The following is a 12,181-nucleotide window of genomic DNA, read 5'->3' on the forward strand; positions in this document are numbered from 1 at the left end:
GAATGGCATGTTTGCAAATAATAAGGCATGATTAAAAGAGAAACTTTTCTTTTGGTTTTCATGTCTCTTCGATATTAGAGTTTAAGAACTTGGAGGAGGAAGAGGAGCTAAACCTTTTGCTATTCCTGCATTAGAGCTCTTCTCTGTTGCATAGGAAAAACAAATATGCCTCGACTTTGTTAAGCATGATGACATTCTGAGATTAGCAGAAATCTAGGTCAACATTCTTCTACAATCTTCAAAGTATTGCTTTCCATTAAAAATAACCCAACAGCTGGAATTTCTCCAAGCAACCTCTGGATAATTTTCATTAAATTGATAAACTCTCAGATATATTGTATATGAAAAGCTTTCTGAAATGGCACTGCTGCTGTGAAAGTGTTACTGGAACCAATTTCCGATGATCCCTACTCTTAATAAAAAGTATTCTGTCCTAGCATTAGAGAATGTGTCATTTGCCTGTAGATCTTTCTTAAAGCTACGGCAGTGGTCTCTGAAGAAGGAAAACAGGACATGTAGTCTACTTGCGTACCTGTGTGGATACCAGGCAAACACAAAGAGGTTCATGTTATTTGAACAGAATTTTAATGAAATAAAAAAAAATTAAGAGAAAAAAAATTCTAACTGGCTTTGATTTTAAGCGCCAAATATTTGTTTCCTTTCTCAGGCTAGATGGCCAAGTCAGTGGGTCGACTGATGCTTCAAACAACCAGTCCACTAGAATGACTGCCCATTCTTATGAAGCCAGCAAGAACTTCAGGTACTACCATGGTCAATTATGAAACCAATGACAGGACTATTCTTCTGTTTCTAATAAGCATCACATATACAACCTGATCCTTCTTTAGAAATGCAGAAATTTCTAATTTTATTAGTAGCTAAGCAGGCTCGCATAAAGGTGTTGAATTAGCAACTTGGTCATTGGTAAGTTGTGACTTCTGAATCGGAAAGTGTAAAATGTGATTTTTCCTTGAAAAGTCTACAGTTGTTTTTTTAAAGGATAATTGTGACATTGGTGTTGGCATTCTTTAGGTAGGCTTAGAAGTTTCATTTAACCAGATGTTATTATGTTAGTTAAGGGCCTTTTTTGTTTGGGGTTTGTGGGGCAAGTGTGGTTTGGAAATGGAAATGGGATGTCAGGGAAACAGACACTAAAACATGTTACACAAATATTCAAAATAACCTTCATGCTCTACAACAGTTAGTGAGTGACCAATTCTCACTGTAGTATTCTGGAAGAAGGCCAAGACAGTGGGAGGTAGGAACAAAATGGGAGACATACGGCAGTTTTGCACAAATGAATTAAAACCACTCTAACAATTTTATTTCAAAGGTTATAGTTGAGAAGTAATATAGCATCTTTGCATTGGGTTGAATAATAGCCTTGTTACTTTTAATTATTCCTGTACATACACTTTAAACATGCAGTGAATGTTTCCCCCCAGCTCCAATGCCGACACCAGGCCTGCGGGACCAAAGGATACTGTTGTGTACACGAGAACATATGTGGAGAATAGGTACTGGAAGTTCATTTAAAATATTTTGCTATACTTACAATTTTGAAATGAACACTGTTTAAAAAGAAATGGTATTATTTTAGAGTATGCTCGCTTTTTGCAAATAGAAGACCATCTAAAAGCACATTACACTCTAGGTATATAATTCTTTATAATGTTTTGTATATTAAATAGTTGTCAAAAAATCATAAAAATTAATTTGATGGACGAGATAACATTTTAATATAGCACATGTATACATAACAGGATAGCCATTTGAAAGTTTTCATATATGTTTATGTGAGAATGTGACTATATGTTTATAATTACCTTCTTAAAATCACACAAAAATGCTAATTTGGAGTTGCACTTTAATTAAATGGTCCTATCTACTATTGTTTACCTTTTATCTGACAGAAAGGGTATAACTTTTGGTAGATATACTCTGGCCCAAATTACAAGAAACTGATGTCCCACGGAATGTGTGGTTGTCTGATGGGTGTTGAGGAAAACATCAACTAAGGTCAGGGATTTACTATCCATTTGGTTTTCAAGGAGAATAAAAACAGGAACCAGTCTAATTGTGGGATAATGTGATGGTGGGGTACACAAAAGCCGATATGGGTGACACCTGTTAAACAGAGCCCATTTCAAAGAAACCAAAGAGCAGAGCATCTGGAGGGGTTCCAGGGGGAGGGGACTCGGGGAAATTCAGTACATTCAGTGTCAGAAGGTGAACAACAAATAAAAGTCTCTTAACTCCACACATAATTTATCTTGTAAAATACAACCCCCACATTTGATTTTTCTACTGAATCCAATTCTCCCTAAAGTCTACTCTGACAGTACAATGTGGTATAGAGGCCCTGGAATCAGATCTGGGGTTGAATCTTTGTCATTCACTGACTGTGTGGCCTTGGCACAGCTACTTATCCTCTTCAAGCCTCAGTTTGCTCATCAATACAATGGGAGTGATGATACATGTGTCATGCATAAATATGTGTAAACTCTTACTTATCGCTGTGGGTTGTGTATTTCATAAAGTAGATTCTATTTCTGACGGCAGTCTGCCTACAGGCAGTTTGGAGGGAAAGAGAGATTTCTCATGGAAAAAAATCCCAAGTGAGGGCGGTGGAGTTATTGCTCACACTATGAAATAACAGGAGCATATTGCTTCCAGTCCTGATATACTCACAGGTAGCATACGTACTTGGGAAGCAATTATGAGCGGCCAGTTGGTTAGTGCATTACAAATTTCATTTGTCTCCATGAAAGAGTGACATTTACAAACTGGAACCATTGAAGAAATGGAACAAAGACAACTTTTTAAAATTATATATATATATATATATATATATATATATATATACACACACACACATATACCACACACACATATATATACATATATATATGTGTGTGTGTGTATATATATATATTTTGCTTTCTTGGGTTTTCAAGTAAAAATAAAAAACTTCTATAGCTTGTGTAGAAGTTGAAGAGTCTGGTTCTTCGTGTGAATGGTGTCTATGTAAATGTCCTTGCCCTGGTTCTCATTTTATGTATTTCCTTCATGTTAGATCACATAGAACTTTCTTTTGGTAAACAAATGCGGAAGGTGTGAGCATACATTTAATGAGAAATGACAACGTCTTTTGCTGTGCACCCTTGACCCATTCTCTACATACTTGGTAGATATGTCAGCTTCTGTCAAGTTGGAGGTAGTTTGTGTATCAGTATTTCTCCAGATTATAAAAAGGTATCAGTATATTGTCCTGGCTTGTAATGACACAAAGATTATTATAATAAGGCTGCACGAGGAGGTGTGTGTGCTTTCTCACCTGCATATGGGTATATACATGAATACTGGGGAAATAGCCCAGGTCTCACATGTCCATATGTGTTGCTTCTAGTAAATCACCAAAGGATGGCTATCAGGAGAGTATCTCTGGAAAATACATACAAACTGTTTATTCAACTTCAGATAGGTAAGTATATCTATATTTCCATACAGAAAAGTCTATATACACACACACTTGTATGATATTGTCCATTGTACTTGGAGATGATGTTCCTGCTGGTGATTGTTATACACAGAGTGGGGCAAAGTAGGTTTACAGTTGTGAGTATGTGAAACACAGAGTTCATCCTTGTATTATTATTTATTAATTACTGTATTATTTTCCATATGAACAACTGTGAACCTACTTTTGCCCCACCCTGTATGTGTGTGAAGTACAACCACCTCTGCATGGGGAATGTGCTCCTTGGCTTCTGGGCTGTGGCTAATGCCCTGTATTCCAATAGAGCTGTCCGTGCCTTCTGGCTGCCTCCCAGCTGCTGTTGCTGATTCCCAGGAGTCCCCGGGACCGCCACATTATCAGAGTCTAGGATTCACTAGACTGTGCCCTCAGCCCTTCCTCATTGTGGTTTCCCAGAGCCATCTCACCTTACAGACAGCTGCGTGGATATGCTGTCATGGCCCACTCTGGGCCCACACTCCGTTCCCAGGAGGGGGTTACAATAAGTATCAATTTTGTGCTGGTAAACTGACCCCAGGCTTTGCTGTTGGTGATCATCTTTTACCATTTAATGTTCAGTGGTGCACATAGATGGCACTCATGAGAGTGTGGCCAGCAGATTTCCAGTGGAGGAAATGAAAATCAATAACCCCTGGAAACCAGCCTTAATGCACATGTCCGATAGTCTGCTGATGGTGTTTCTCTGTAGAAGGGGCTGGAAATAAGGCTCGTCGAGGGTAAAAACATGTCTTAATTTTATGCACAACTTCAATTTGTAATGCAGTGCTTGACACTGACCAATTACTCAAGAAATGTTTTCTGAAAAACATGACCCAGTGTTTTGCTTGCTAAGGGAAACATGGATGGACCCAGCATCAAAATGATATCCCCTTTCTGTCATTTTTATAAAATCTTGCCCATCCACAGTGCTCTTTGAGTGTCTTGCCTTTAAGTCGTCACTCTTTGAGGAGTGAAGTCATCTGCACATGCATGAGACACAGATATGGTCAAGGTGACCAAATACCAGAGCTAGAGTCCTAATGATACTTAGAAAACATCTTTGACTATCAGTATGATTTTAATAAGGACAGCACCAACATCCGAACTTTCCCTGGGCTTATATTTGTATTGTTAACTTAAGGACAGAAAACATTCTTCACAGAAATAGTGCTCTTAATATGAGGAATTTCAGTCCTGTTCAAGTGGTCCTTGAAATTTTTCTTAGTGCTCAGAGCACAGGTTAATTTTCTGTTAAGACCAGTCAGTCAAGCAACTTTTTCTGTTGATTATTGTGTGAAATGAGCCATGTCCCCACAGTTCCTATCTAAGCATGCAAATCCCTTTTAAAGTGGCTTCCCACTTTACAGGATTAAGAGAAACTCCTCTGCTCACTATTTATGGGCCTTCAGAATCTGCTCCTGCATATTGGCTGCTGGTTAATCACTCCAGACACCCTCACTGAGTAGCACTTTGGTACCACCTGCTCACTATGCTTGGAATCCCCCATCACCCCTCCCCACCTTGCTGAGCTCACCTTGAGAGCTCCTTCATCTTCAAGGAGTCGCATAATACTTTTCCACAAGCATGTTCTGCGTTCTGCCCAGGTTTGGTTGCTCCCTTGGCTGTCTCTCCTAGCTCTTTCCACATGTCTGTGATATGCCGCGACCATCTGATCCCACACCTGGCTACCCCAGTGACAGGACGCTTCTCACTGGAGGAGGCTGTCTCTCTCTTCTTTATATTCCCGCTCCTAACTTAGTGCCTCTGGAAGAATGATAGAGCATGCCTGTGTTCTACTCTTAAAGTGCTTGCATGGGACATTTCTCTGTGTGTGTACATATGTATGTATGTGTGTGTGTATGTATATATGAGTAATCCATAGGAAAATATCTGCAGGAGTATATAAGCAAGTAGCTACAGAGTGAGGTGAAAGAGGGAAGTGTTATCTCTATACATAAGGGCTAGGAAGAGGTTACTAGAAGACTGAACATGTAAAACCAGACAAGGTTATCTACTCCAATCCCTTTCCTCTCCCACCTCCTCCTCCCTGCCATTTCCCTCCTCTCTGCTTCTCGTCCTGGGCTGGATGACAGGATGGTGGCTCCTGAGCATGGCTCGTGCATTTCAGCAAAGCCAGTCTGGCAGTCCCCATGGGCAGGCCCTAAGTTAGCACAGGAGCCCTGGGCCAGGTGGCCTTCACTCAGACCCTGACCCTGCTCCTCACGGGCTGCATGACAGGTTCCCTTCTGTGCCTCCGTTTCCTCTTCTGTAAAATGATGATGAAAACAATAGCATCTGCTTCTCAGAGATGTTGAGAAGAATAAATGAGTTTAAATAAGCAAAGTGCATGGAAAATATATGTACGTAGTGAGCATATTAGCACTATATACATACTGGCTATTTTTATTGGACCACCCCACTATATACCAAATTCTGGAAATTTCAGCCTGCATGCCAACACCCTGAAACTAGTAAAGTCCTCAAGGTGCTAGTTAAGACAGTCCTAAGACTTTTCATTAGGAAAAGAATTACAGTCGAGGCTGTGGTGTGACCCAAGTTCTTTTGGACTTGCTGATTAAATACCCACAGTTAATTTATTATTGAACATTTTTCCAAAGCAAATAATAAAACTCTTTTTCTTCATCAAATTTGTGTGTGTGTGTGGGGGGGTGTTATATCATGTTGGAGAATATAAATTTTGTCATAAAATGTAGCGCAGAATTCTGTCTTACAATGACACCAAGAGTAGTGTCATAGGGGAGCATTTTGGTGACTTTAGACCCTAGACTCTAGGGTACTATGGACCCATAGTTTATGAATTTACCAACACACTCTTGAATGGATTTTTATTTTTGTCCTACTGAATGTTCTGAGATTAAAATTTTCTATTAATCTACAACATAATTTTTCTTTGATATATGTAAATTAATCATTCAAAACCCTCTTTGAGCTTCCAGGGGCACTTATGAATTAGTTCAATTAGGAAACTGTAATTATCTTTGCCCTGCCCAGATGCACTTTTGATTGCTAATGAATTAATAATTTGAGACTTTCCTTTATGTTAATTCTTTGATGTTATTTTTAAGTAACTAGAAGAATCAATTCCATTACTAGAATAAGTAAATCCCAGACTTTCCTTGATTTTTACATGATTTCCTCAAGTATCAACAAAATTAATGTATTTCCACATGACTTTATGGGAAATACATCTGTCTTTGGTATAATGACAAATTTATTTTTAATTGTTTATACCTCTATAGGTCTGTCATTGAAAGAGATATGTGTACTTACTGCCGAAAACCCTTGGGCACAAAAACCAAAATGATTTTAGATGAATTACAAATTTGCTGCCATTCCACTTGCTTCAAGGTAAGGATATGTTTATCGTATTTAACTAAATGTAAAGTTGCATAATGACTGGAATAAAAATAATTATTTAATGAAATACATGAGAGACGAAGTTAAAGCTTTCAGAAACGCTCTCATCCACATTAATAATGCAATGCTTAAATATTCCTCAGAGTTCTGCAGCCCAACCTCAAAGGTTTATAATTACTGTCTTGGCGTCAGGCTGCGACTTGGTTACTGACGCATTTGTTCCTCTTACCCTGGAGATTTAAACATATAAGACGATAAACACTTGTTTTCTTTATAAAAGTTTTTGCAACATTTTAATAAATCATGCATTGCATAAAATATATAATGACGTCTAAAAAAAAGGAAAAGAAATTGTTGAGAAGAAAGCTAGCAGCTCCTTATGTCATGACGTTAGGACTGAAAGGCTTGACAGTTGCTGCTTTCGAGAGCATAATTACTTACTGTAATGACAATAGCTTACATAGTAGAATGCTGTATGTCTGTGTTTTCGTATTTTATTGCTTTTACTTCTCACAGGAATATTGGGTAGGTCAACATTATAGGTTTTGGTGTAACTAGATGAGCACTGAACTGGGAATCTGAAGGTCTGAGTTTGAATTGTAAGTCTGTCAATCGCTGTGGCTGTGTGACTTTTGGACAGTCATCTAACTTAGCTTGTCCTCAGTTTTCTCATCTGTAAAATGAGGAAGCTGACCAGATGAGTGGTTCTTGACCATGAATGTACATTATAATCATCTGGGGAGATTAGGAAAAAATCACAATGCTTGGGATCAGCACTAATTTAATCAAGAATCTCAGAGATAATTTCTAGGCATTGGTGTTTTAAAATCTCCTAGATAGATCTAATGGGAAGCCAGTTTGAGAACTATTTGCCTAAATCTATGGATTCTTTCTGTGCTGACATTCTGTACTTAATGGAAATTATCTAATTCAGTCAAGTAGCTGTAATACTTTGACAACTGATTGTTGTTGTTCAGATAGAGCAGGAGGGAGACAGAGGAGGAGAGAGAGAAACATCGAAGTGAAAGGGACACATGGAGTGGTTGCCACCCGCACGACCCAACCAGGGGCTGGGACAAACTGCAACCGAAGCACCTACGTGCCCTTAGCAGGAACCGAACCCGGGTCACTCTGGTCCGCAGGCTGACACTCTAACCGCTGAGCCAAACCGGCCAGGGCTAATTGTAGTTCTTTATTTAAAATTAGTATGCAGCAAACTTTTTAAAACAAGGGAATTCTTGTTTTTACTTTTGGTAAGTACGAATAATTTATTTGTTGTATTTTGGATAATTTATTTCCATTTTCAATTTAATTATAAAATACTACTAAGAATAAAAATGTACCTACACTTCTAGAAAAATTTGGGTTATTCTATAGCCACGACAATAGAGAACCAAGTGGACTGGTTTAAACATGTCGAACTGATCAATGACAATTTGCTTCAATGAATTGGCCTCCAAAAGCCAACCAATCAGTGACAGCCTCATGTTTGAAAGTCAGCCAGTCAACAGCTGGACTTGCTCCCATGAACACAGGTCTACAGCAGATGTCAACCCTATCCTGCCTCCTAACCAGCACAACTCAAAACCAGGTTCCCCTATACTGTATGTGAGATCAGAAATGTGTTCTGCTCAATGTTTGCGTAATGTCCAGTGTGTATGCCTGGACAACACAGGTCTCTGTTTGAGATAGTAAGTGGTGATCTTGTCCTTGGCATAACCAACTTTTGAAAATCTGTATCTGCTCTATAGTGAGTGAAGGAGAAACTTCAGTGGTAGATATGCCCTGAAATGCACACCTGCTTAGTAGAGGGACGCTGTGAGAATATGTTTGAAAGTTCTGCATGTGGATTATAGACAAGTACACTCTCACTTGCCCTGTGGATTCTCATGAGGCTGCATCTGAGTGTTAATATGAAGAATAGTACTGAATGAACTGAAAAGTCTTTCTATCATGTTACACTAAGAATCTAGACTTTATTTGTGATGAAAATTTATATATTTTTTCCTTTAGTGTGAAATATGCAAACAGTCTTTGGAAAACCTGAGAGCAGGAGACAGTATTTGGATTTACAGACAGACAATACACTGTGAACCTTGCTACTCCAAAGTTGTGGGTAAGTGTTAAGCTCTGTAAGAAACTGTTACTTTTGCTCATATTGAGCATTTAATATAGTTGAAATTGAAGGAAATGGAAATTTATTGTTTTCAATAAAGCAAAAAATATTTTATTATATTTAGTTAAGAATTCAGCTGCAGATAGTATAGATGTATTTTATTTTATGGTATAAAATCAGTCAACACTTACTTATTTTAAAATCCTCACCCAAGGACATTTTTCAATCTATTTTCAGATGGGGTTGGGGGTAGAGAGAAAGAGAGAGAAACATGATTCAAGAGAGACGCATTGATTGGTTGCTTCCCGCAAGACCCTGACCAGGGCGGGGGACTGAACCATAACCAAGTATATGCCCTTGACCGGAATCGAACCCACAACTCTTTGGTCCTTGGGCCGATGCTCTAACCACTGAGCAAAGCTAGCCAGGGCCAGTAAACATTTATATTATCTTTTGATATCCTACTACACATAGATACAACTAAACAAGGAGGTTATTTATTATAGAAAACTTTTTAGAAAACTTTTTATTTTTCCAAACAAAAATGGATATTCTCTGCTCCAATAATTGTTGGAATTGAAGACCATATCTGTGAATGACTTTTTATATTTGTACTGAAATATACTTTTTTTTACCTAATTTGATTATTATGCTAACTGCCTTTTAAAATGAGAAATTTAAAGTTAATTAAATATAATTATATATGCTATATATATAAAATTTTAAATATACTTTTATCAGTTTAAGATCAACATTATTATAATGTGGGTTCTTCATTAGCATAAATGATGTAAGAAAAAAAAATTAATGACCTGCATTTTAAACTCACATTTTATAAAATTAGCATAAAAGCTTGAAAAGTTTATTTAAAAGATATGCACAGCATCCAGTAAGTTAGTAAGCTAAAATTCTATAAAACTTCATTGGTTTTTTAAAAGCCAGCATCAATATTTTATTTTCAATTTGTAGTAAATAGATAGAATAACCACAATGATATCGGGGAGCTGGTCAACAGCACTATTACAGGACTGGCCAGTTTCCTGGTGAATGAGAGAGGATTGTTTGTGATTCTCACATGGGATCCAAAGTATAAAATTTAGTGACAAATGTGTAATATAAATGAGGTACTAGGCAGCTATATCTGGAAAATATTCTGAAAAATATTAAGAAAACCACATTTCATTCACTGCAGAATCAATTACAAGAACAAACCTAAGTATACTCATACTCTACCTTCTATTTTCTGCTCTCCCCAGCCAGTTCTCATGGTCCAGTTTCTCCCTGATTTAGCAGCCTTATCATGATCCAGTATTATATCAAGAGCCTTGATGTGTATGGTGGCAGCTCTAAAACTTTCAGTCTTTTGGAAGTCCATGCTATGGCTTAGGAGGTGTAGCCACCAAAAGACTCAGAGTCATTGTGTCTTCCTCCCTGTCCATGTGCACTCCACAGCCATTGCAATTTTTTTTAAATCCTCACGAGAGGATATGTTTTTATTAATTTTAGAGAGAGAGAAACATTGATGTGAGAGAGAACTATCAATTGGTTGCCTCCCATCTGCACCCTGATGGGACATCTAACGTGCAAACTAGGTATGTGCCCTGACCTCTGACTGGGAATTAACCCGAAACCTTTTGATGTTTGGGATGAAACTCCTGAGGCACCAGCCAGGGTGGCATTGCATTTTTATAGTAAATTTATGTTGTCAAGACAAAACTCTCAGGCATCTCATAAATGTGACTACCAGACATCAGTCCTTCATATCTATGGTGTGACCAAAAACCATAGTGATGAATGCAGTAGAAGGACTAAGTAAAATGCTGAATCTACTATGACCCCCTTGATGAATGATTACTTAAAACATTTTTACTTACAGGCTTATTTTTGTGCTAAATTTGCATATCTAACTGTTATTTTCTTTTAAATTTTCAGCAAAGTGGATTCAATAATTCTGGCACATGGAAATCAAGCTGAAAGCATTCATTAAGGAATTAAAATTTTTATTTTAAGAATACGTAATTCAGAAAAGCTTTTACACTGGAGATTGACTTTTATATACAATGAACAATTCTGCTATTGCATAAATAACCTAATTGCCTTCAATAAGGTCATATACATAAAGGGAACCATCTGTTATCTGGCTAGATTCAGTCATCAAAAATTCAAGTGGTTTCTGTTACCAGTGTGAAGGGAATGGTGTTCCTGATGGCTGTGAGCACTGTCACCCCTACAAGGGCCACCTCAGCTCCATATGCAGGCTGTGCATCATGGCTTCTGTTACAAACAAGTTTCTCATTTTCTCACCTTTGTTTCCCTAAGAATTTGAATTTGCAGACATTATTGACATCTTGACAAACTGTTGAGAAGGCAAGCTATGTTTCCTTTATGTGCAAAAGAAATGTTGATAGTAATTTTCTTATAAAATTTGGCAGAAAGATAGTAACATAAAGTTATATGGAACCCAGAAAATCATTTGAACTTTCTAGGTCTCTGTGATTTTACCTGTAACACGAGGGGCATTGACAATTGTTCCTAAGATCCCTTTCTGCTCCTCAAATTATTCTAAGGCAAGTTTTGTTGTTGTTGTTGTTGTTTTCACTTTCTAGAAATATATCTGAATATGTTTGTTAATCATATTGAACTAGAGAGGACATCTGAACAATTTAACCTTAGTGTCATCCTTTATTTTATTGCAGATATAATTTTAAAAAACAGAAAGACATTGATTTATGGGTAATGGGTAAAATTATATGACATGTATTTTACATATTATAATTTGTTAATTTTTTGCATGTATTTCAAAATCTGGGTATATAAATATGAGAAAATCATGGTTATGGACTTATAAGGACTTCTTTAACATGTTACATCTATTCATATTACATATACTTTCTATTTACAGATGGCTTATAACAATAAAATGAACTCAGTGACAGAATCTTTTTGTGGCATGTCTATAAATATCATTCACTGGCATCGGTTTTGTCAATTATAGTGATCACAATTTACTATATTCTAGACCACACTGATTCACTTAATTATTTAGCTGCTCCAACTATAGCTTTTATTTTTAAAGAACTTTTCTTATGGAGTTGAAAATTGAATAATCATATGTGAGAAACTAGCATTATTGTTAAGATTGAGAAATTGAACTTATAAACTATTTTATG

General features: G+C 37.1%; 1 protein-coding gene across 1 annotated transcript in view; it reads left to right on the top strand.

The window, feature by feature from the left end:
* SCEL (sciellin) overlaps window positions 1-11,941 on the top strand; it is a 114,158-nt gene extending 102,217 nt beyond the window's left edge. Inside the window, exons 28-33 of the mRNA XM_036249981.1 lie at window positions 668-760; window positions 1,446-1,517; window positions 3,410-3,484; window positions 6,778-6,886; window positions 8,909-9,011; window positions 10,944-11,941. Of these exons, the coding sequence (XP_036105874.1) occupies window positions 668-760; window positions 1,446-1,517; window positions 3,410-3,484; window positions 6,778-6,886; window positions 8,909-9,011; window positions 10,944-10,960 (469 nt within the window). The 3' untranslated portion in view covers window positions 10,961-11,941. The remainder of the gene's footprint in view (window positions 1-667; window positions 761-1,445; window positions 1,518-3,409; window positions 3,485-6,777; window positions 6,887-8,908; window positions 9,012-10,943) is intronic.
* Window positions 11,942-12,181: the final 240 nt, after the last annotated feature.

The sequence above is a fragment of the Molossus molossus genome, unplaced genomic scaffold (assembly GCF_014108415.1).
Source record: "Molossus molossus isolate mMolMol1 unplaced genomic scaffold, mMolMol1.p scaffold_m16_p_9, whole genome shotgun sequence".
NCBI classification, from domain to species: domain Eukaryota; kingdom Metazoa; phylum Chordata; class Mammalia; order Chiroptera; family Molossidae; genus Molossus; species Molossus molossus.